At 47.5% G+C, this 25,724-nt stretch overlaps 1 protein-coding gene across 1 annotated transcript in view; it reads left to right on the top strand.

The window, feature by feature from the left end:
- LOC147684434 (chemokine-like protein TAFA-1) overlaps positions 1–25,724 on the top strand; it is a 249,975-nt gene that overhangs the window by 115,574 nt on the left and 108,677 nt on the right. The window contains exon 2 of the mRNA XM_086942344.1: positions 23,505–23,659. Coding sequence (XP_086798470.1) covers positions 23,515–23,659 — 145 coding nt within the window. The 5' untranslated portion in view covers positions 23,505–23,514. The remainder of the gene's footprint in view (positions 1–23,504; positions 23,660–25,724) is intronic.

Raw genomic sequence — 25,724 nt, 5'->3', positions numbered from 1 at the left:
GCGCGTGATAGTGAAAGGGCAGGAATGCACTGTATTTAACTCCTTGAATGCTCATGACGAGCTGAGCTCACCATGAGCCACGGCGCTCCGGTGCTCATGACGAGCTCAGCTCGCCATGAGCCGTGGAACGCTCGCATGCGGGGATAATTCCCCTGCTGGGCTGAGCGTTCCACGGGAACAGGTGCAGCTGTGACGAGCTCAGCACGTCATGAGCACAGGAGCGCCGTACCTCATGAAGAGCTCAGCTCGTCATGAGCCATGGAACGCTCGCATGCGGGGATAATTCCCCTGCTGTGCTGAGCGTTTCGCGGGAACGGGTGTGGCCGTGACGAGCTCAGCTCGTCATGAGCACAGGAGTGCCTTGCCTCATGACGACCTCAGCTCGTCATAAGCATGTGAGCGCTGTGCGCACCCCCCTATCCCCCAGCACAGCGGGGGAATATCCCCCGCAGCGAAGGGGTTAAAATAATAGGGCGCATTCCTGTCATTTTATAAAGCTGGCGCACAGTGTGCTCCCCAGTGCCAGCAGGTACCCTTGTACCATCGTGCAAGGGTGCCTGCGTTGTAAGCAGGGATGTTTTTGTGCAGTAAGGTATCCTTTCCTGCACAACAATCCTGGGAGGCACATTCCTCTTTCCGTGTGGGCTGGAGAATGCAGCACACATAGAAAGAAGAAGTTACGAGGAGAAACAAAGATATGTCTCCCTGTTTCGCCTTACCTCGGGACGCGAAGCAATTTCACGCATTCCTTGATTTACCACTGATGGTAAATCTGCAACTGCACCAGAATCCATCCACCCTCCACCCATGGACCACCTCCCGGGTGCAGTGCATTGCAAGACAGCCATTAGCACTGTGTTGTGTTGCTGTGGATGTATCCAGCCATAAGGGGCCACGCAGGGTGGTCTTCCGTGCCTTAGTAAATCCAACGTAGGTTTCAGTTGCCCTTTTTTTTCATAGTTTTATATAGCGCAAATTTGACCCGACTGTATCAGGTATCAGAGCGCTTTACACAAGCACCAGTTGTGTTGCACAAGGACACATTTATTTTGTTGGCACGGGGAGATTAAGTGATTTGCCCTGATTCACAGGATGTTGCGCGTCATTGCTGAGACTCAAACCCAGTTCCTCAGATTTGAGATCAACCGCCCTAGCCATTAGGCTACATCCTCTCCCCTAGTGTGGCGCATGGGCAATTCAAAACCCTTATAAATATGCCCCTCTGTGTACTTTGATAAACGGATGGCAGGGGTCCCAACCGGACTGGCGCACAACAGAACACCTCAAAAGGAAGCGCTGCTTGGATTCTGATACCTCTAGGCACTGGTCTAATGTGACACTTTCATGGCAGCTGTATTTTATCCGAGGGCACATCTGTTTGCTTGGCCAATGAACGATTAGGAATCACAAATTCACTTGAAAACATGTCATCATTGGTCGCTCCCATCTCTGAGCACCTCCTTTCTTTCACAGTCGATTGGTGACATTCCATCAGTTCTTTCTTTTTCTAGTTCTATATAGAGATGGACAAAGGCCCCCTCACCCACCCCCTGTCCTGGACTTGCAGAAGCATATAGGAAACAACAGAGGCAGACATGGTCCTTAGCTAGCTTGCCCTCTCTGGCCCCTCCTGGGAGAACAAGGAGTGTATGCGGCGACGGAAGCCGATAAGTCCTTGTTTCCACTTAAAGGAGAGTTTGACACATTGGCATCTGCTGGATGTTCACAAAGGCCTATTTGGCATCCTGAAGAAGGAAGGGAGACACTCCTGGTACAAGGCAGCATGTCACCCTACCCTGCACGCAGACCAGTCCCGTGACCTTCACCGTCTCAACACCTGGGCCTTTCTGAAGGACACAAGAATGGGTCAGATGTACAAAAAAGGACTTTAAGTGGCCTCCTAGTCAGTGGATCCCTTCATATTATATAGACAACTCCAATAGGGTGCGTCGCCTGCTCTCCTGTCACCCAGTCCCTTAACGGGCACCTCTTTCTCTGGGATCATGCGGCAAGTTAGAACTCATGCCATACTTTGGCAGCTCGCTTTATCCAAGAGGTGATTCTGAGCTTAGGCCTGGATTGGAGGATGGCAGTGAGAGAGGATTTTACAGTGGCCTCTTCACCGGTGCCTCTGGCGGTGATCCCACTAGTGGAGACGCCACCATCTCTGCCATGATGCCGTTTAAAGACTGCCAAGATGGGTGACCATTGGGTTTCGCTGCCCCATTTACAGTGGCAGCTTTGTCGCCATGTATGGCAGGACCACCCTGGAAGAGCGGATGATTTTCACATAGGGTAGAAGGCCCCCAATATGCTGGGAAACACCCCAAAAATGTTAGGGGACCTAAATCTGTGGATTTTAATAATACAACCCCCCCCCCCCCCTCCCCATTTTGTGGGGTAGATTTCCAGGAGTTGGTGTTTTGACTGCTGCTGGGGAGTATCAAATGGTTCCACTGAGGAGCAGATGAAATGTCCACTAAGAAAACTAAGTCAATGTGGTTGTAAGAATCTTACACTGACCTTGCGGCTGGCACTGCACCGGCGTTTCCTGGTATTACCTTCAGTAAGGCTGTAGGTGCTGGGTGGAACCCTCAAGGTGAGACCCTACTCCCCACTTATACTGGCAAAGACAAAAACAGAATCTGTGTACTCTAAAAAAGACACTACTTTACTTTCAGAAGGAATGCAGGGGTTAATATATAATGTAATATGGCAGAAGTTTTACCCACCACTCAGCTTATAATGAAATGATCCGCAGACACGTGTTTCGCTCTGGCTATTTCACCCTGAAGCATTCTCAAGGCTTAGGTTTTTAAGGAGGTTGGGATAAGAGGTGAGATGGCAGTCCATATGGGTTTATTACTGGAGGGCCATCATCCTATTAGTAATTTACCCTAGGAAGGGGCGATGATTGATTGGGCGGTAGTTGAGAAGGCAATCTCGATTGTTGGCTTGTAGTAGGAAAGGCCGCACTGGCTGCGGTGCATGTGAGTAGAGAGTCAGTCACTGAGCCAAGGCCAGCTTGCAACATGTCCTCGCGGAGTGTGTCAGTGATGCCTATAGGGGTTGTGGTACCCTCATAGGAGGTGCCTTTTAAGATCTTTGATGCTGTTGTCTTCGGTCATCTAATCTAGGGTTGGATGAAGGCGCGCGAGTGGGGGAAGGCTGTGAGATGGAGGCTGCTGTTGTGTCCACGTCTTTGTCATTGGGGTTGTTTTTTTTTGCTCTAATGAGTGTGATGGGCGTAGACATGGTGCAGTGGCAAAGTCAATGGCCTTAGAATGAGGAAACCGGGGCTCTAACCCCAGCAGACGTAGTGTTGGATTCTTGGCGAGTCACTTTACCTTCTCACGCCTTGAATTGTGTATGTAAAACTAACTCTGTTTGTTCTGTCCAATCACTGGCTGGCTAATGTGGTCTCTGCTCCACCCCCTACACACACTATACTCTCTTGAGTCCAGCCCCTCATGTTTAGGATAATGCTGCTACAATAAAAATGTTCTATGTCAAGTCCCTGCTGCTCCTTGGCATCAGATCTCATCCAATCCAAACCCTTAAATATGGAGAGCGCTCAGTAAGTAAAACACCCCCACCTGGGTGCTCCCAATCAAAGCCTCATTCTTGGGAGCTGGTGGAATTGATTCTTTTTTATGGGCATGTGTTAGAGTAGGCGGCGGCTACCAGGGTAGAGGTTCTCAAGCATGGGGCGGGTGGACCGGGGTTGGCCAGAGTATACCTGGTGCCTGTCCCGGGGCACAGTGGGCATTGAAGAGGGGTCCTTCCAATAGGATGGTGTGGAGCATGAGAGGGGGAGGGGTAGAGGTCGGAAAGATTCTCTGATGTTGAGACAGAGTTGAGGCAGGAGAGAGGTTACACAACAACTGCTTTTTCCGAGTGCCGAAGGATTGAAGTGTATTTATGACAGAAGGGAGCTCTAGCCAGGGAGATTTCTGAAGACAAAGTAAAATGGGGAACATCCTTTACCACGAAACTTTTACAACGCGGTACCATTACCACGCAGGTTTTACAACGAAAGTCGTTAAAATGACTTGCGCTGGAGGGCGCTCTAGGATAGGGAATAGTTTAATTTACTATCCAACACCTTCCCTACTATCCACGGGGACTGGAGTTGGAATAGTAAATTCAAATATTCACTATCCAGCGCCCCCCAATGCAAGTCGTTGTAACGACTTGCGTTGTAAAACCTGCGTCGTAACGGTACGCGTTGTAAAAGCACGCGTTGTACCATCATACATCCAAGTAAAATTAGTTTCCTCTTGATATTCCACTTTGTAACTTTGTGCAACTGTCAGAGACTGCAGTGATGCCCCCCTTTAACTGGCATTGGACCCCAGGCTCTGGCATATGCTGAAGGTGTTGTGGCCAATGAGCTGCCTTCTTCCATGTGGGCGAATATGCTAGGTTTTCCAGATGTCTTGTAAACACAAGTTGGCCAATACGTTTTTCAGGGTGAACCTGAGAGTGCACCCCATTCTGTTCCATTTGGGGGCGTCGCCACCTTTTTGAGGTCACATTCGGCTCTGGAAGTTAATTTATAAATAGCAGATGGAATTACAGAAACTTTCTCAGGGTAAGACCCCAAAAAGCCACGAGTTAGGGCTGCATCTCTTGTGGAGTGTTTCGCAAGTGGAAGGAGGGGAATAAAATCTCAACACAATCCCTGCTCCTCTTTTCACTCACAGTGTCCAGTATTATTATGAGTAAGAGGTGTCAAGTTGTACCCTTAACAAAGGCCTGTGGAAAACTTTGTAAGTTTGCAAACTGTTCAATTTTCCACATTCGTGACAGCTGCGACAATTTATTCCATACATCTGTCAAAGTAAACAAAATGTGCCTACTTAAGAACTACTTTGAAATGTCTTTTCCTTCCCAGTAGTGTTGTGGGTAGAAAAGTCCCACAAAATGTAAACTTTCAGAGAAAATTCTGCAATCATGTTGCAGCTCAGCTGAATTTCATTAGAGTGCGGCTTAGTTGACGCTTGTAGTGAGAATGATGGCTTGATGTGCAAAAACCCTTGCTCAGGTGAAGGTAAAGCAAGGAACCTAACAAAATGCACGAATGGCAAAATAAAAAGTTCAGTCCCACTACTCAAGGTTAGCTTTTTTCCTATCCTCTGATTGGTGGGAAGGGGCTCGAGGGAGAGATGTGTTTTGTAGAGGATGAAGAGCAGAGGAGAGGAATGAAACAAAAGATACACAAAGCAATGTCTGATAAATTGAACAAGGATGGTGGCGCATCACTGCTGCTCACACATGGATGCTCCCTCAGGGGCGGTGGAGCTGACGGGATCGACCGGTGCTCTTAGAAGCATTCACACGCGTGATGTATGTCCTGCTCAGTACAATGGTGCCTGACAACCCTCTGACCCCAGCTTTGAAGGGGATTGATTCCATTGTTCCTGGATTTATGGCTGTTCCCTTCTCTCCACCACCCTCCACCATGTGGGATCCATAGGTCATGGCCCTCGCCTCTGTGTCAGCTGGGACCTTTGAAGGTCATGGCTGTGCACCCACCCCCTGCCTGGGTACCCCTGGCCTGTCAATCAACTCTTATCTTAACCATTGATGTAACACTTAACAGGGACCTTCACACTGAAGACCAGTGTTTACAAACATGCAGGGCTTACACCAATCAAAATGACGCTAACTCTGATCTAGCCAATGATGGAGCACTTAACAGGGACCCCAGCATATACAAACATGCAGGGCTTACACCAATCAAAATGACGCTAACTCTGATCTTAGCCAATGATGTAGCACTTAACAGGACCTTCACACTGAATCCCAGGGACAAATGATGCTAACGCTGATCTTAGCCAATGATGTAGCACTTAGCAGGACCTTCACACTGAATCCCAGGGACAAATGATGCTAACGCTGATCTTAGCCAATGATGTAGCACTTAACATGGACCTCAGCATATACAAACATGCAGGGCTTACACCAATCAAAATGACGCTAACTCTGATCTTAGCCAATGATGTAACACTTAACAGGACCTTCACACTGAATCCCAGCGACAAATGATGCTAACGCTGATCTTAGCCAATGATGTAGCACTTAACAGGGACCTTCACACTGAAGACTAGGGTATACAAACATGCAGGGCTTACACCAATCAAAATGACGCTAACTCTGATCTTAGCCAATGATGTAACACTTAACAGGACCTTCACACTGAATCCCAGCGACAAATGATGATAACGCTGCTCTTAGCCAATGATGTAGCACTTAACAGGGACCTTCACACTGAAGACTAGGGTATACAAACATGCAAGGCTTACACCAATCAAAATGCCGCTAACTCTGATCTTAGCCAATGATGTAACACTTAATCCAGGGAGCTTCACAGAACACACTAAAGACTAACATACAGGAACATGCACAGTATTCACCAATCAACGTTCAGTATTTACTTGTGCTAACTCTGAACTTAGCCAATGAGGCAACACTTCATCCAGAGACCTTAATGCTGAAGACTAAAGTACACAAACATGCAAATCATTCACCAATCAAGATGCAGTGTTCAATTACACGAACTGTAATCTTAACCAATAACATAAAACCTACATCAATGGCCGTCACACAGAAGACCAATGTACACGAAGATGCAGTGTGTACACCAATCAATGTGCAGTGTTCAATAACACGAACTGTAATCTTAACCAATAGGATAAAAATTGCGTCAATGGCCTTCATACCGAAGACCAATGTACACGAAGATGCCGAGTGGAGGCGCCACCAGTCAGCATGCAGTGTTCCATTGCACTAAATCTAATAGTTGATTGAATTATCTTAACCCACTCACTGGGTTATCCGAGAGTTATCACAATAACATAGATTTACTTGGAGATATCACAAAATAAATGTACATGGTTGAAACAAGACCCAGGAAAGGAGAAATATAAGACCACAGTCTTTCGCTAGCAATATTTTCTGCAATTCAATTAATACAATTGATGTCCTGGGCCTATAAGCTAGCATCTGCTTTACCACCAAGAGACATGCCATCCATTTATTGCACCTTTTCTAGGAAGGGTTCAAATTTTTGGAAAGTGCATATAAAACAAGCAGAAAAAGGAGAAGATTTCAGATATTTCGGAGCTCTTCTAAAATCCACTAATCCTGCCTTCCCAATCCTAAAGAGGAGGACGCGCCATTTCTTGCAATAACCCTAATAAGCCAGGCAAAGTAAGAAAAAGCAAGGAACAACTTTAGTCTTGCGCTCACAAGAAGCACAGATGACGGTTTCTATGCCCGCCTCCCTAAGATCCAGAAACATCGACTACCTGTAGCATTCAAGGGCGGGATTTCATGAAGAGTGATTTTATCACCCACTTTTCATGTCCTCTCCAGTGGACAAATAACTCAGCTGCTCAATCATTTTTCAATAGGAAATATTGATTAACCAGCTGGGTTTGCTCCTTGGTTCTCAGCAGCTGACCCCTAGACCACCAATGATATTGATCCATCAGCATGAGGATTGTGGTAACATCGTTAGGTGGGCATGTTGACGATCGTGGTAAAGGGCATATATTGCGTACGAAACCCGCCCAGGACTGATGAAGACCTCCAGGGTCGTCAAAAAGGTCCATCCAAGATATTCTGTAAATTGTATGAGCCGGAGAACTGCAGACTCTAACCCAAAAATCTTAGAGTGATTAAAAAAATGGTAGAAACGTATCCCAAATTCATACAGAGAAGAAGTGTGGGGGTAGATTTTGGTGGGTCAAACAGCCATTTTGAGAACAGGCTGTCCATGGTAGCCAATTTTTCTCCATTGATGTGTCCCAACAGTTCCTCTGAGAATGTGGCTGCACAGACAACCTTAGCGCTGAAAATGTTATGGGTCGAGAAAAGTGCCACTCCTCAATGTCTAGCAAAGAATGCCTTAAGGATGCCCCTCTTTGGCCAAGGATAGCGGCATCCTTGTTGAGTTTACGGCACCACTTCTTTTTGCCACTCGAGCTGACCCCAAGTACTCGAATTTTGAGACCCTCCCTAAGCCCAATCAGCCGCTAGGGGTCCTGGATATAATAGCAGCAGCATTTGTAAATAATAGTGTTGTCTTGGTAATCCTGACACATTCTGGGGCATTAGACAAATTGAAACCCTCTGCGAAGGCACTAGAGGAATTACCATCAGGCTCCCACCGTAGGAGATTGTTAGACTCAATGGCCTCTCCTGATTGGGTGGAACGTCAGTATCTTGCGGAACAACCCATAAAACCTGCTTCTAAGAACACTAGCGAAGGTGCATTTTAGAACAACAAACCCAATGCACCGGGATTCCTTGCTCCTGGTAAAATATTTTTCCATGAATACGTGAAGTGGAAACACCTGGTCAGAGGTGCTCAGTTTCTCCCTCAGTATGAAAAAGAGTAATCATATTGTTTGCATTTATCCAATCATCCAAATGACCCTCTAGATGTTTACCATTGATCCTTCTGTATGGAATCAATCAGGTTGATTGGGTGATAGATTGCAGGATCATCCAGAGAGCCCCTTTTGAATGTCGCTGCAATCTCAGCTCCACTCCATGTAGATGGTGTTGGTGGAGGACCAAGCAGGTTAACCAGTTATAAGATATAGGGAAACACACAAGATGATGGGCGGAATGTTGCACAATGGCAAAACATTCACCCCCAGTCACAGATATGGGTTTATTTCATTGCTATTTTGCTCACCAACTCACCCCAGTTCAGACGTGGCCATATGCAAATCAGTCTTGACCCTGTGCCTCATGGGAACAGTCCAGCCCGAACTGCCAAGCCATGTCTTTCCTGGACCGGAATCAAGCATTCTAGGACCGGTTTCTGGCTATCAGCCGTCTTCAGCCAGGATAGCTTGACTCCAGTGGCGTAGTGAGCACGGGACCCACGTCTGGGCATACCCTTCCCACAGGGGTCCCGTGGGACTGGGGGTGAATGTTTTGCCATTGTGCAACATTCCATCCATTATCTTGTGTGTTTTGCTGTTCGCCCTATGTGGGAAGGGCATGCCCAGACGTGGGTCCCGTGCTCACTACGCCACTGGAGTCAAGCTATCCTAGCTGATGAAGGCAGATAGGCAGAAAGCAGTCCTAGGATGCTTGATTCCGGTCCAGGGAAGACATGGCTTGGCAGTTCGGGCTGAACTGTTTCCATGAGGCACAGGGTCAAGACTGATTTGCATATGACCTTGTCTGAACTGGGGTGGCTTGGTGAGCAAAATAACGATGGATTAAACCCAATCTGTGACTGGGGGTAAATGTTTTGCCAATGTGCAACATTCCGTCCATCATCTTGTGTGTTAAGATATAGAGACCTGGGACCCCATACATCTATGCTGGATTTGTCCTGTATAAGGGCCAGGGGACTTCCACCATTTTGAGATTTTAGTAACGCCATCTAAAGTTAAATGAGGTTCAAAATGGTTCTTGCCTGCTGCGAATGGGCCCGCGTGGATGAGCACCCCACATCGGCGTCTCTGGGGTGGATTTATAAGCTTTCAAGATGGAGGATCCGCCCATCCGCTGTGATATTGACTTCCGTTCACATTGGTTAGTCCTGGATTTCCTTGGACATGTAGCTAGCATTTAACCTCTTTGCGTCGTGGCTAGGCCTGGACTTCTACTGATGTTTGGTTAGTCCTGTATTTCCTTTGTCGTATAGCTGGCCTTTTCACCTTTTAGAATGCGACTGCGTCTGAAAGTAACTTGACTTTTAGTTGAATTGCCTTTGTGCCTAAATGTGATGAGAAGTGATTCAAATAGTATTAGATACTGCAGAATCTTTTTTTATACCTTCCTTAAACTCCTGGTTAGATCTGAACTTCTCCAGACTTTTGGTTGTCTTGGCACCCTCTGCCTTGTGGTCTAAGCACTAAGAGACCTGTTGGTGATTAGGCGCTATATAAATAACAGTTAACATTAACATGTATGGAGATATTTCAACTGGTGGCTTGTCATGGGTATTCTTGGACTTGTGGGTAGGAGTGGACCTTGTTAGAGTGGGCCTTGGCCGAGACAGCCTTAGAATTAAGTCTAGGGGGGTCTATTAATGGAGATGACGTTGAACCAAGCTGTGTTTGAGGGTTTTCTGGGGTTTCTAGTGCCGCACGAGTTTGCTGAACCCATCCTTTAGGGCATCCTTAAAATCCCAGTCCTCTCATTTCTTATTGGTCCAAATGCCTTGTCAGTCAACCCTGTTTACTCTGATTGGCCGGAGATGGAACTCTTCTGTTGCTCTTCCTATCTCAGGTTTGCTTGTTCTTCAATGTGTGCCAGAGTAAACCCATGACTCACAAGAGGGGCGGCCTCTGAGACCCCCTGAAGCAATTGTGGCTCACCACCACCACTGGACAGAAACAAGACCCACCACCACTGGACAGAAGCAAGTCAGGTCCATAGAAATGAAAGACATAATCTGCCTATGTGAGGATGTACACAGCAGTCACAATTACTGAATACCCTAGTGCTCAGATGGGAAACAAACTTTACAATGCAACTTTTACAACACACTACCATTACAATGCAGTCATTACAACGCAACATCCCTTACAATGCATGCCATTACAACGCAACCATTACCAGGCATGACACTACAACACATACAATTACAACTCATGTCATTACAACGCAGTCATTACAACCCATACCATTACAACGCATACCATTACAACGCATAGTACCCTTCCACTATCCAACACTTACCCTACTATTGCACCCCCTGGAGTTAAGAGTAGTCATTTTTACCCCTACACTATCCAATACTTACCATACATGCAATGTAATGGTAGGCCTTGTAATGGTAGGCCTTGTAATGGTAGGCGTTGTAAAGGTAGTATGCGTTGTAATGGAATGCGTTGTAAAGGTAGTTTTTAAATATTCGTTGTAATGGCATGCGTTGAAATGGAATGCGTTGTAATGGATGTTGCATTGTAAAAAATGCGTTGTAAAGGTATGCGTTGTAATGTCATACATTCGCTCAGACTCTTCATTCAGCATAACGCCAGAGTGGACCCCAATGAGTGCACTCTCCCGGCAGGAAGTCGTGCTGCGTTCTCGTTTTAAATCATTTATGCGGCTCTACGCACCAGAGCAGTTTGGTTTCACTGTGCGCTTTGCTGAAGTCCCGATAGGCCAAATAACGCGACACAAACTTGTAGAAGGTCGGTTTCGCCTACTTCAAAATGTTTAACGCTCTTCAGGGCAAGTAAAATCGGATGTCATTTTCAAGCTCAGAATAAATTAAATTTCAATAATTCAACTTTACAAGAACATATAAAATTCGAACAGGCCAGCTCGGTGCCCTTCACTTGGTCTGCTCTCCAACTCACTAAAGTGGGTCCTACCGAAAGTTCTTCATTTTGTTGTTTGTATTTTAAGTTTTCTACAGGTTTGAAATCCCCCTTCACAGCAGACTTTTCTGTGATCCTGGACACCTGAGCCTGCCACCTGCTCTGAGTAAACACGCCTATCCTTCTAAGGGTCAGACAGCGCTCTAATTACTGAGTCCTGTAGGAGAGGCGGGGAGAAGGGGGGCGGGGGAGGGGGGATGGGTGGGGGGGAGCCCAGGAACCCCGAAAACATCAAAAAGTCATTGGGACTTCCTCATTCGTGCTCACATTCTAACAAGCGGATTATATGTTGACCTGCAGCTGGCAGCAACACCACTGCGGCTTGATCAATGTTGCCCCATATGACCCTGATAGTTGTGCGTGTTCAGAACTATGGGCCAGATGTGCGACCCTAAATTGCATGTGCAAACAGATTAGCGGGCCATTTGCGCATGCAAAAACTAATAGGGCCATATACAATTCCTATTTAGCAAGTCGCAATTTATTTGCGACTCGCTAAATAAGAATTGCGACTCGCTATTAGGAAGGGGCGTTTCTAGGGCACCCTTCCTAATAGCAACTCTCTACCCCATGTATGAATGTTTTCCGACCGCAATTTTGCAATATACCGCCCTCTTCAAGAGGATGGTAATGCACTCGCAAATGGAAAGGGGCCCTTTGCAAATGCAGGGAAAATATACAATATAGTACTACCTGCCCTTAAAAAATTAAACTAAAATGTTTCAATTTCTTTTTTTAAATGCATCCGTTTTCCTTTAAGGAAAATGGGCTGCATTTAAAAAAAAAACTGCTTTATTTAAAAGCAGTCCCAGACATGAAGGTCTGCTGAGCCCAGCAGGCCACCATCCCTGGGAGCCCAGCCATTCCCAATAGGGTCGAAAATTGCAAGTGCCTCATGAATATTCATGAGGCATGCAATTTGCGACCCCAATGGGAATCGCAAACAGTGTCTCAGACACTGTGGTACATGGCATTTTGCGACTCGCAAATTGCGACTCGCAAATTGCGACTCGCAATCGGACCCAATTTGCGAGTAGCAAATTGTCATGGTCGTACATCTTGCCGTTTGTATGGAAGATCAATGCACTAATGTGTCATGTATGTGGCTCTGTACGAGTGTACAGCTCCACTGAGGTGTACGAGGCTAGGGAGTGAGACGCTACTAAAATGGAGGCCAGGGAGTGAGGTGCTACTGAAGTGTATGAGGCCACTGAGTGAGACGCTACTGAAGTGTATGAGACCAGGGAGTGATACGCTACTGAAGTGTATGAGGCCAGTGAGTGAGACACTAATGAAGTGTATGAGGCCAGTGAGGGAGACACTACTGAAGTGTATGAGGCCAGTGAGTGAGACACTACTGAAGTGCTTGAGGCCAGAGAGTGAGACACTACTGAAGTGCATGAGGCCAGTGAGTAAGACACTAATGAAGTGTATGAGGCCAGTGAGTGAGACACTAATGAAGTGTATGAGGCCATGAGTGAGACACTACTGAAGTGTATGAGGCCAGTGAGTGAGACACTACTGAAGTGCATGAGGCCAGAGAGAGAGACACTACTGAAGTGCATGATTCCAGTGAGTGAGACACTACTGAAGTGCTTGATGCCAGGGAGTGAGACACTAATGAAGTGCATGATTCCAGTGAGTGCTACCCTACTGAAATGTATGAGGCCAGTGAGTGAGACACTAATGAAGTGCATGATTCCAGTGAGTGCTACCCTACTGAAATGTATGAGGCCAGAGAGGGAGACACTACTGAAGTGTATGAGGCCAGTGAGTGAGACACTAATGAAGTGCATGATTCCAGTGAGTGCTACCCTACTGAAGTGCTTGAGGCCAGAGAGTGAGACACTACTGAAGTGCATGAGGCCAGTGAGTAAGACACTAATGAAGTGTATGAGGCCAGTGAGTGAGACACTAATGAAGTGTATGAGGCCATGAGTGAGACACTACTGAAGTGTATGAGGCCAGTGAGTGAGACACTACTGAAGTGCATGAGGCCAGAGAGAGAGACACTACTGAAGTGCATGATTCCAGTGAGTGCTACCCTACTGAAATGTATGAGGCCAGTGAGTGAGACACTAATGAAGTGCATGGTTCCAGTGAGTGCTACCCTACTGAAATGTATGAGGCCAGAGAGGGAGACACTACTGAAGTGTATGAGGCCAGAGAGGGAGACACTACTGAAGTGCATGAGGCCAGACAGTGAGACACTAATGAAGTGTATGAGGCCAGACAGTGAGACACTAATGAAGTGTATGAGGCCACTGAGTGAGACACTACTGAAGTGTATGAGGCCAGTGAGGGAGACACTACTGAAGTGCTTGAGGCCAGAGAGTGAGACACTACTGAAGTGTATGAGGCCAGTGAGGGAGACACTACTGAAGTGCTTGAGGCCAGAGAGTGAGACACTACTGAAGTGCTTGAGGCCAGACAGTGAGACACTAATGAAGTGTATGAGGCCAGTGAGTGAGACACTACTGAAGTGTATGAGGCCAGTGAGGGAGACACTACTGAAGTGCTTGAGGCCAGAGAGTGAGACACTAATGAAGTGTATGAGGCCAGTGAGTGAGACGCTACTGAAGTGTTTGAGGCCAGAGAGTGAGACACTACTGAAGTGCATGATTCCAGTGAGTGAGAGGCTAATGAAGTGTATGAGGCCAGTGAGGGAGACACTACTGAAGTGTATGAGGCCAGTGAGTGAGACACTAATGAAGTGTATGAGGCCAGTGAGTGAGACACTAATGAAGTGCTTGAGGCCAGAGAGTGAGACACTACTGAAGTGCATGATTCCAGTGAGTGAGAGGCTAATGAAGTGCATGAGGCCAGTGAGTGAGACACTAATGAAGTGTATGAGGCCAGTGAGTGAGACACTAATGAAGTGCTTGAGGCCAGAGAGTGAGACACTACTGAAGTGCATGATTCCAGTGAGTGAGAGGCTAATGAAGTGCTTGAGGCCAGAGAGTGAGACACTACTGAAGTGCATGATTCCAGTGAGTGAGAGGCTAATGAAGTGCATGAGGCCAGTGAGTGAGACACTACTGAAGTGCTTGAGGCCAGAGAGTGAGACACTAATGAAGTGCATGAGGCCAGTGAGTGCTAGGCCAGTGAGTGAGACACTACTGAAGTGCATGATTCCAGTGAGTGCTACCCTACTGAAATGTATGAGGCCAGTGAGTGAGAGGCTAATGAAGTGTATGAGGCCAGTGAGTGAGACACTACTGAAGTGCTTGAGGCCAGAGAGTGAGACACTACTGAAGTGCATGAGGCCAGAGAGAGAGACACTACTGAAGTGCATGATTCCAGTGAGTGCTACCCTACTGAAATGTATGTGGCCAGAGAGGGAGACACTACTGAAGTGTATGAGGCCAGTGAGTGAGACACTAAGGAAGTGCATGATTCCAGTGAGTGCTACCCTACTGAAATGTATGAGGCCAGTGAGGGAGACACTACTGAAGTGTATGAGGCCAGTGAGTGAGACACTAATGAAGTGCATGATTCCAGTGAGTGCTACCCTACTGAAATGTATGAGGCCAGTGAGGGAGACACTACTGAAGTGCATGAGGCCAGAGAGAGAGACACTACTGAAGTGCATGATTCCAGTGAGTGCTACCCTACTGAAGTGTATGAGGCCAGTGAGTGAGACACTAATGAAGTGCATGATTCCAGTGAGTGCTACCCTACTGAAATGTATGAGGCCAGTGAGGGAGACACTACTGTAGTGTATGAGGCCAGTGAGTGAGACACTAATGAAGTGCATGATTCCAGTGAGTGCTACCCTACTGAAATGTATGAGGCCAGTGAGGGAGACACTACTGAAGTGTATGAGGCCAGACAGTGAGACACTAATGAAGTGTATGAGGCCAGTGAGTGAGACACTACTGAAGTGCATGAGGCCAGACAGTGAGACACTAATGAAGTGTATGAGGCCAGTGAGTGAGACACTACTGAAGTGCATGAGGCCAGACAGTGAGACACTAATGAAGTGTATGAGGCCAGTGAGTGAGACACTACTGAAGTGTATGAGGCCAGTGAGGGAGACACTACTGAAGTGCTTGAGGCCAGAGAGTGAGACACTAATGAAGTGTATGAGGCCAGTGAGTGAGACGCTACTGAAGTGTTTGAGGCCAGAGAGTGAGACACTACTGAAGTGCATGATTCCAGTGAGTGAGAGGCTAATGAAGTGTATGAGGCCAGTGAGGGAGACACTACTGAAGTGTATGAGGCCAGTGAGTGAGACACTAATGAAGTGTATGAGGCCAGTGAGTGAGACACTAATGAAGTGCTTGAGGCCAGAGAGTGAGACACTACTGAAGTGCATGATTCCAGTGAGTGAGAGGCTAATGAAGTGCATGAGGCCAGTGAGTGAGACACTACTGAAGTGCTTGAGGCCAGAGAGTGAGACACTAATGAAGTGCATGAGGCCAGTGAGTGCTAGGCCAGTGAGTGAGACACTACTGAAGTGCATGATTCCAGTGAGTGCTACCCTACTGAAATGTATGAGGCCAGTGAGTGAGACACTAATGAAGTGTATGAGGCCAGTGAGTGAGACGCTACTGAAGTGTTTGAGACCAGAGAGTGAGACAATACTGAAGTGCACGATTCCAGTGAGTGAGAGGCTAATGAAGTGTATGAGGCCAGTGAGGGAGACACTACTGAAGTGTATGAGGCCAGTGAGTGAGACACTAATGAAGTGTATGAGGCCAGTGAGTGAGACGCTAATGAAATGTATGAGGCCAGAGAGGGAGACACTACTGAAGTGTATGAGGCCAGTGAGTGAGACACTAATGAAGTGTATGAGGCCAGTGAGTAAGAGGTTACTGAAGTGTATGAAGCTAGTGAGTGACAGCCTACTGAAGAGTATGAGGCCAGTGCTAGAGACCACTGCAGCATATACAAATGTGAGACTCCATCAAAGTGTATGCGGTTTGTTATATGGCAGTGAGTGTCACGCCACTAAAATGTATGGGGCTCGTGATTTGAGAGTGAGTGATACTCCACTGAAATGTATGAGGGCTGTGATATGGGAGTAGGTGACACACTCCACTGAAGTGTATGAACCCAAAGAGTGTGACTCGATTGAAGTATATGTGGATCGTGATATGGGAGTGACAATCTCTAGTGTATGAGGCCTGTGATATGGGAGCGAATGACACTCCACTGAAGACTATGGGGCCAGTGACTGAGACTCAATTGAAGTGTATGAGGGTTGTAATAAGGGAGTGACACTCCACTGATCTGTATGAGGCTCATGGTACAGGAGTGAGTGACACTCCAGTGAAATGTTTGACGCTCGTGATATGGGAGTGAGTGACACTCCGTTGAAGTATATGAGGAGCATAAAAAGGGAGTGACTGACACTCTACTGTAGTGTATGAGGATCGTGATATGGAGTGAGTGACACTCTCTGAAAGGCACTGGAAGCATGCTGGAGTCCAGAAGGTGAATGAGCACTAAAGATGCCTTTCATTTTCATTTTTATCTTGTCACGTTTGCTGTGCTTTCACAGACAGAGGCCAGTCAGGTGCCAGGGTGCGCCGTCAGATAAATTGCTGCTTGTTCCTTTAACATGGAGATTGGTGTTCACTTTTCTTTCTCTGACTGCAAAGTGAGAGGGTTTTCTAAAGTGACCCATGTGACAATGTTGCTGGGTACAGGGACTGAGAGAGGAAAGGATGTAGGGTGTCAGTTGTTTCCTAACACACAGCAGTTAAATTCCCGTAAAATACCAGTGTAACATATCAGCAATTAGGAAGGCACTAACGAGGCACATTTGATAACATTCTGAAGTGTGATGGAAACAGTTTTAATAGGATCAAAACAAATCAAGACACTTTATTTGGTGATGTGTAAAGGGTAAATATTTGCTGATAGCCGATTTCCACACTTGATAGTGTGTGCACTACGCAGTTTTATCAGAAAAATGCGATCCACTGCACATTTTGTGGCCATTTCAATGGAAAAGGTGATGTCTGGAAATGATGGGCTCTTGAAATGGGAGTGAGTGACACTCTGCTGTAGTGTATGATACTTGTGATATGGGAGTGAGGGATGTTCCATGGAAGCATGTGAGGCTTCTGGTATGAGAGTAAGTGACAGTTCATTGAAATGTATGAGGCCAGTGAGCCTCAACTGAAGTGTATGAGGCTTGTGATACAGTAGTGAGGGACACTCCATTGAAGAGTATGACACTTTGATAGAGGAGTGAGTGACACTCCATAGAGGTGTAAGAGGCTTGCTATGTGAGAGTGAGTGACACTCCATTGAAGAGTATGACACTTTGATAGAGGAGTGAGTGACACTCCATAGAAGTATAAGAGGCTTGTGGTAAAGGAGTGAGTAACATACCATTGAAGTGTATGAGGCTTGTAATACAGGAGTGAGTGGCACCTCATAGAAGTGTAAGAGGCTTGTGTTGTGGGAGTGAGTGACACTCCATGAAAGAGTATGAGGCTTTGATATGGGAGTGAGTAACACACCATTGAAGAGTACGCATATTTGAGATGGGAGTGAGTGACACTCCATAGAGGAATATGAGGCTTTGATATGGGAGTGAGTGACACTAGAAAGAAGTGTAAGAGGCTTGTGATACAGAGGTGAGTGACATTGCATTGAAGAGTATGAGGTTCGTGATAGAGGAGTGAGTAACATGCCATAGAATTGTGAGAGGGTTTTAATGTGGGAGTGAGTGACAGTCCATTAAAAAGTATGATACTTTGATATAGGAGTGAGTGATGCCCCATTGAAGAGTACGAGTCTTTGATATGGGAGTGACACTGTATTGAAGTGTGTGAGGCCAGTGATGGGCCCTCCTCAAGCATGTAAACTTGATGACAGTCCAATGAGGAGTATGAGGGCACTGGGAGAGCTAGTGTGCAACTCCCTTAAAGCGTTTGAGGAGAGTGATGTAGACGCGAATGAGACTCCACTGAAGTGTATGAGACGAGTGACAGCGGAGAGGGTTAGGGTTCCCTTAGACCCTGATTATGAGTTGCACGGTACTGGGACCACGATAATGACACATGTGATTTTAGCATGAGCGCCCTGTGAAATCGCCCAGTACCATGCAACCGAGTTGATCCCATGAAATGTGGCAGTACCATGTTGGACCAATAATTTTGGTCTCAAACCCATCCAGAATTCACCATTCCATAAGGTTTTACAGCATATATGTACCACCTTCTCTGAGTAGATGGTAAATGTAGATGCAGGTCTGTTTATGGGGTGGGTGGTGAGAGAGGGGGTGTGAAATTAAGAGACAGAAGGGGACATTTTTCTCTAGCAGGAGGGGCATTAGCATGCTCCCCCATTAAAGAAGAAATGTAGGATGGGGGTTGGGTGCTGCTGCAGCCAAAACCTCAAGTGATTTTTGCAGCCAGAAATCCCAGCTGGGAGAATGAGTCTAGGTTCTCTCACACTCAGGAAAACCAGGGCTGGAAAAACAGCTCATAAAGGCAGAGAGAAAGGAATGCTTAAAGACATCTGCTAATGTCCCTCCACCTAACTATCAGGGCCTTGGTGCATGACAGCAGTGGTATGAGAGTGAGTGAGACTCTACTGAGAGTCTGAGACCAGTGGCAGAGGAAGGATAATCCACATTTGCAAAGCGCACGATCACCCGTAAGGGTCTCTAGGCGCTGGGGCCGTCGGGAAGATTAAGCAAGCTATTGCCCAGAGTCACATGGTGCTGGGCTAATCTGCCGCCGGCCCTGGGGATCGAACCGTGATCCCCAGATTCCGGAGTCAGTCGCCCTAGCCACGGCGCCACACCTCTTCCACCGTCAGAGGAAGGGTCAGAGACCACTGATTTGTGAAATGGGAGTGAGTGAGTTAGGGAGTAAGTGAGTGAGTGTGAGTGAGTGAAGGTGTGAGACTCCACTTAAGTTTACTATGTGAATTCTGTGGCAATGAGGGAGGGCTTCCTCAAGCCATTGAGGCGAGTAATACTGGAGCAGCAGGGTCCCCGTTAAGTGCTTGAGGATAATAACATGCAGTGAATGAGACTGAATTGAAGTGCACAGCGCCAGTGAAAAGTGGTGAACAAAGCTCCATTGAAGTGCATCGGGCCTGTGAAAGGCAGTGAGTGAGACTCCACTGAAGTGCATGGACCAGTGATACAGGAGTGAGTGAGTCTCCATTGAAGTGCATGGACCAGTGATACGGGAGTGAGTGAGGCTTCATTGAAGTGCATGGACCAGTGATACAGGAGTGAGTGAGGCTCCATTGAAGTGCATGGACCAGTGATACAGGAGTGATTGAGACTCCATTGAAGTGCATGGACCAGTGATACAGGAGTGAGTGAGTCTCCATTGAAGTGCATGGACCAGTGATACGGGAGTGAGTGAGGCTTCATTGAAGTGCATGGACCAGTGATACAGGAGTGAGTGAGGCTTCATTGAAGTGCATGGACCAGTGATACAGGAGTGAGTGAGGCTCCATTGAAGTGCATGGACCAGTGATACAGGAGTGAGTGAGTCTCCATTGAAGTGCATGGACCAGTGATACAGGAGTGAGTGAGGCTTCATTGAAGTGCATGGACCAGTGATACAGGAGTGAGTGAGGCTCCATTGAAGTGCATGGACCAGTGATACAGGAGTGAGTGAGTCTCCATTGAAGTGCATGGACCAGTGATACGGGAGTGAGTGAGGCTTCATTGAAGTGCATGGACCAGTGATACAGGAGTGAGTGAGGCTCCATTGAAGTGCATGGACCAGTGATACAGGAGTGAGTGAGTCTCCATTGAAGTGCATGGACCAGTGATACGGGAGTGAGTGAGGCTTCATTGAAGTGCATGGACCAGTGATACAGGAGTGAGTGAGGCTCCATTGAAGTGCATGGACCAGTGATACAGGAGTGAGTGAGTCTCCATTGAAGTGCATGGACCAGTGATAGGGGAGTGAGTGAGGCTTCATTGAAGTGCATGGACCAGTGATACAGGAGTGAGTGAGGCTCCATTGAAGTGCATGGACCAGTGATACAGGATTAAGAGAGGCTCCATTGAAGTGCATGGACCAGTGATACAGGAGTGATTGAGACTCCATTGAAGTGCATGGACCAGTGATACAGGAGTGAGTGACACTCCACTGAAGTGCATGGACCAGTGATACAGGAGTGAGTGAGGCTCCACTGAAGTGTATGAGGCCAGTGATACGGGAGTGAGTGACACTCCACTGAAGTGCATGAGGCCAGTGGTACGGGAGTGAGTGACACTCCACTGAAGTGCATGAGGCCAGTGATATGGGAGTGAGTGACACTCCACTGAAGTGCATGAGGCCAGTGATACGGAGTGAGTGATGCTCCATTGATGTGCATGACATCAGTGATACGGGAGTGAGTGAGGCTTCATTGAAGTGCATGGACCAGTGATACAGGAGTGAGTGAGTCTCCATTGAAGTGCATGGACCAGTGATACGGGAGTGAGTGAGGCTTCATTGAAGTGCATGGACCAGTGATACAGGAGTGAGTGAGGCTCCATTGAAGTGCATGGACCAGTGATACAGGAGTGATTGAGACTCCATTGAAGTGCATGGACCAGTGATACAGGAGTGAGTGAGTCTCCATTGAAGTGCATGGACCAGTGATACGGGAGTGAGTGAGGCTTCATTGAAGTGCATGGACCAGTGATACAGGAGTGAGTGAGGCTTCATTGAAGTGCATGGACCAGTGATACAGGAGTGAGTGAGGCTCCATTGAAGTGCATGGACCAGTGATACAGGAGTGAGTGAGTCTCCATTGAAGTGCATGGACCAGTGATACGGGAGTGAGTGAGGCTTCATTGAAGTGCATGGACCAGTGATACAGGAGTGAGTGAGGCTCCATTGAAGTGCATGGACCAGTGATACAGGAGTGAGTGAGTCTCCGTTGAAGTGCATGGACCAGTGATACGGGAGTGAGTGAGGCTTCATTGAAGTGCATGGACCAGTGATACAGGAGTGAGTGAGGCTCCATTGAAGTACATGGACCAGTGATACAGGAGTGAGTGAGTCTCCATTGAAGTGCATGGACCAGTGATACGGGAGTGAGTGAGGCTTCATTGAAGTGCATGGACCAGTGATACAGGAGTGAGTGAGGCTCCATTGAAGTGCATGGACCAGTGATACAGGATTAAGAGAGGCTCCATTGAAGTGCATGGACCAGTGATACAGGAGTGATTGAGACTCCATTGAAGTGCATGGACCAGTGATACAGGAGTGAGTGACACTCCACTGAAGTGCATGGACCAGTGATACAGGAGTGAGTGAGGCTCCACTGAAGTGTATGAGGCCAGTGATACGGGAGTGAGTGACACTCCACTGAAGTGCATGAGGCCAGTGGTACGGGAGTGAGTGACACTCCACTGAAGTGCATGAGGCCAGTGATATGGGAGTGAGTGACACTCCACTGAAGTGCATGAGGCCAGTGATACGGAGTGAGTGATGCTCCATTGATGTGCATGACATCAGTGATACAGGAGTGAGTGAGGCTCCACTGAAGAGCATGAGACCAGTGAAACAGGAGTGAGTGAGGCTCAACTGAAGTGTAGGAGGCCAGTGATACAGGAGTGAGTGATGCTCCATTGATGTGCATGACATCAGTGATACAGGAGTGAGTGAGGCTCCACTGAAGAGCATGAGACCAGTGAAACAGGAGTGAGTGAGGCTCAACTGAAGTGTAGGAGGCCAGTGATACAGGAGTGAGTGAGGCTCCACTGAAGTGTAGGAGGCCAGTGATACAGGAGTGAGTGAGGCTCCACTGAAGTGCATGAGGCCAGTGATAGGGGAGTGAGTGAGGCTCCACTGAAGAGCATGAGACCAGTGAAACAGGAGTGAGTGAGGCTCAACTGAAATGCATGAGGCCAGTGATAGGGGAGTGAGTGAGGCTCCACTGAAGCGCATGAGACCAGTGATACAGGAGTGAGTGAGGCTCCACTGAAGAGCATGAGACCAGTGAAACAGGAGTGAGTGAGGCTCAACTGAAATGCATGAGGCCAGTGATAGGGGAGTGAGTGAGGCTCCATTGATGTGCATGACACCAGTGATACGGGAGTGAGTGAGGCTTCATTGAAGTGCACTAAACCTGTGATAAAGAAGTGAGTGAGGCTCCGTGAAGTGCATGAGGCCAGTGATGCGGGAGTGAGTGACTCTTTACTGAAGTGCATGAAGCCAGTGATATGGGAGTGAGTGAGACGCTAATGAAGTACCCGGGGCTAATGCGGGGTTGACTGGCACGCCATTGAACCTACACACAAAGAGGGGGCAATGTCCTGAGCACAACTCCTCATATAATCCAAAGAAGTCCAGTCTTCCTTCTTTTCATATGTTGATTTTATTCCTGAAGTGTGATAACATCTTCAGCTTAGATACTTGTAACTCTCTTCTGATCCTCTCTAGCCAACACGTGTTTCGACAGTTAGGGATGCCTCCGCACTCTGACTTCTTCAGGGCGATTTCAATATCCACCAACAACGTTGCATAGTACATGTACCATATTCCGGGAAAGGCAATAAATAACTTCATAAAAACGATTCCAACGTCAAATTCTGTAAGTTCCTCATCCGGAACCGATTATTCAACAGAGTGTAGTCTATTGCCTCGATGAACGGGCGTTCTCTTCACCCTGGCGATTCGGCGTAGTCAACATGCATGACGTTTTAGACGTTGGAATCGTTTTTATGAAGTTATTTATTGCCTTTCCCGGAATATGGTACATGTACTGTGCAACGTTGTTGGTGGATATTGAAATCGCCCTGAAGAAGTCAGAGATGGGGAGGCGTCGCTAACTGACGAAACACGTGTTGGCTAGAGAGGATCAGAAGAGAGTTACATGTATCTAAGCTGAAGATGTTATCACACTTCAGGAATAAAATCAACATATGAAAAGAAGGAAGACTGGACTTCTTTGGATTAGATGAGGAGTTGTGCTCAGGGCATTGCCCCCTTTTTGTGTGTAGGATCGGGTTTCTGGTCCATATTTAGGGACAAGAGTGGCTGTCCCTGTCCTTGGGAGCACGCTATATTGTTTGTGTTGACTGAATTTGGGATAATCTTAGTAATACTGTGCGCAGAAAAGCCTTGGCACTGCTCTCTGCTCTTTCTGGCCCGCCATTGAGGTCGGCGAGGGCCTGGTGGACACTCATTGACCCGTCTGCTGTCCTTCTCTCTCCAGCCCCTTGGCCATGCGGCGGTGGATCCCTGGTCTCTGTCTCGCAGTCTGCGCCATCTTCGGTACCCACGATGCCTGGGCCCAGAACCTGCACTTTGCCCCTCAGTGGCACCATCACTATGAGTACCAGTCTCCGGGGGACCAACTGCCTGTTATCAGTAAGTGCCTCCTTCCTCTTGGTATTAGCAGCATCATGTGAATGTCGTTCAAGTGCCAGGCTGTCAGGACTGGAAACACAGTGTGGACAAGGCAAGCTTCCCTCTCATGCAGAGCAGACATAGGCTCATAGCCTATAAGTGACAAGCTTCGCTGGTACAGCAGCCAGGCACAACCTGGATAAGGTAAGCTTCCCTCATACTTGCAACTTGCACAGCATTGATTTGGCAAGCATTCCCTGCACAGAACAGGAACAGCCCCCCTCAAACACAAAGCAAGCACAGCCTAGACCTGGCAAGCTTCCCTGACACACAGGCCAGGTGCAACCTGGATTTTGCTATCTCCCTTACTATACACGATGTGCGCCACATGGACATGGCAAGCTTCTCTGATACACGAACCAGGTACCACATAGACATTGCTATCTCCCTTTCTATACACGACGTGCGCCACATTGACATGGCAAGCTTCTCTGATACACGAACCAGGTACCACATAGACATTGCTATCTCCCTTTCTATACACGACGTGCGCCACATTGACATGGCAAGCTTCTCTGATATACGAACCAGGTACCACATGACATTGCTATCTCCCTTTCTATGCACGACGTGCGCCACATGAACACGGCAAGCTTCTCTGACAGACGGACCAGGTACCACATAGACATTGCTATCTCCCTTTCTATACACGACGTGCACCACATGAACACGGCAAGCTTCTCTGACACACGGACCAGGTACCACATAGACATTGCTAGCTTCCCATCTATACATGACATGCACCACATGAATACGGCAAGCTTCCCTAACACACAGACCAGGTGCCACAGGGACCCAGCTCTCTTCCCTCATACACACAACGAGCACAGCCTAGACTTGGCAAGCTTCTCCGACACACAGAGGAGCTGCAGCATGGACAATGGATGCTTCCCTGTCTCCAAGCATGCACAGAAGCAGCAATGAAAGCATCCTTTACATTTACAAAACAGGTGCAGTATCGACAATGCAAGCTTCCCTCAGACTCATACAGAAGAGACAGGATATTGGCAGTGCAAGCTTCCCTCAGACTCACACAGAAGAGACAGGGTATTGGCAGTGCAAGCTTCCCTCAGACTCACACAGAAGAGACAGGGTATTGGCAGTGCAAGCTTCCCTCAGACTCATACAGGCGAGACAGGGTAAAGGCAGTGCAAGCTTTCCTCAGACTCACACAGAAGAGACAGGGTATAGCCAGTGCAAGCTTTCCTCAGACTCACATAGGAGAGACAGGGTAAAGGTAGTGCAAGCTTCCCTCAGACTCACACAGGAGAGACAGGGTAAAGGCAGTGCAAGCTTCCCTCAGACTCAAAGAGACGAGACAGGTTAAAGGCAGTGCAAGCTTCCCTCAGACTCACACAGAAGAGACAGGGTAAAGGCAGTGCAAGCTTCCCTCAGACCTACACAGAAGAGACAGGATATAGGAGAGACGGGGTAAAGGCAGTGCAAGCTTCCCTCAGACTCACACAGAAGAGACAGGGTAAAGGCAGTGCAAGCTTCCCTCAGACTCACACAGGAGAGACAGGGTAAAGGCAGTGCATGCTTTCCTTATGCATACCATGTACAGTGTGGAAAATGCAAACTTTGTTCATGCACAGAACAGGTACAGCAGGAACAATGCGCGGTTCCCTCTTACATGGAGGGCACATCAACGATGCACACCTGGCTCTCATCCAAAAGGTACAGGATGAGCAGAGGCAGTGCAGGCTTCCCTCGGTCAGCAGGTTCAGCATAAACAAGAGTAGTGCAAGCTTCTCTCAAACGTATGTAATGAATGAAGCATGGACAGCACTGGTGCTGCACACATGTAATAGATAAAGCATAGGCAGCACTAGTTCAAGCTTCTCTCACACATATGTAATGAATGAAGCATGAGCATCACTGGTGTAAACTTCTTTTACTTGTATGTAATTGAATAAAGAGTTGGAAGCATTGGTGTAAGCTTCTCAGGCACATATGTTATGAATGAAGTGTGGGCAGCGCTGGTGCAAGCTTCTCTCACACATATGTAATGAATAAAACAATGGGC

This window comes from Lissotriton vulgaris, chromosome 10, assembly GCF_964263255.1.
Source record: "Lissotriton vulgaris chromosome 10, aLisVul1.2, whole genome shotgun sequence".
In the NCBI taxonomy this organism is placed as follows: domain Eukaryota; kingdom Metazoa; phylum Chordata; class Amphibia; order Caudata; family Salamandridae; genus Lissotriton; species Lissotriton vulgaris.
The sequence above is the reverse complement of the archived record's forward strand: the minus strand, read 5'-3'. Positions and strand labels throughout refer to the sequence as shown.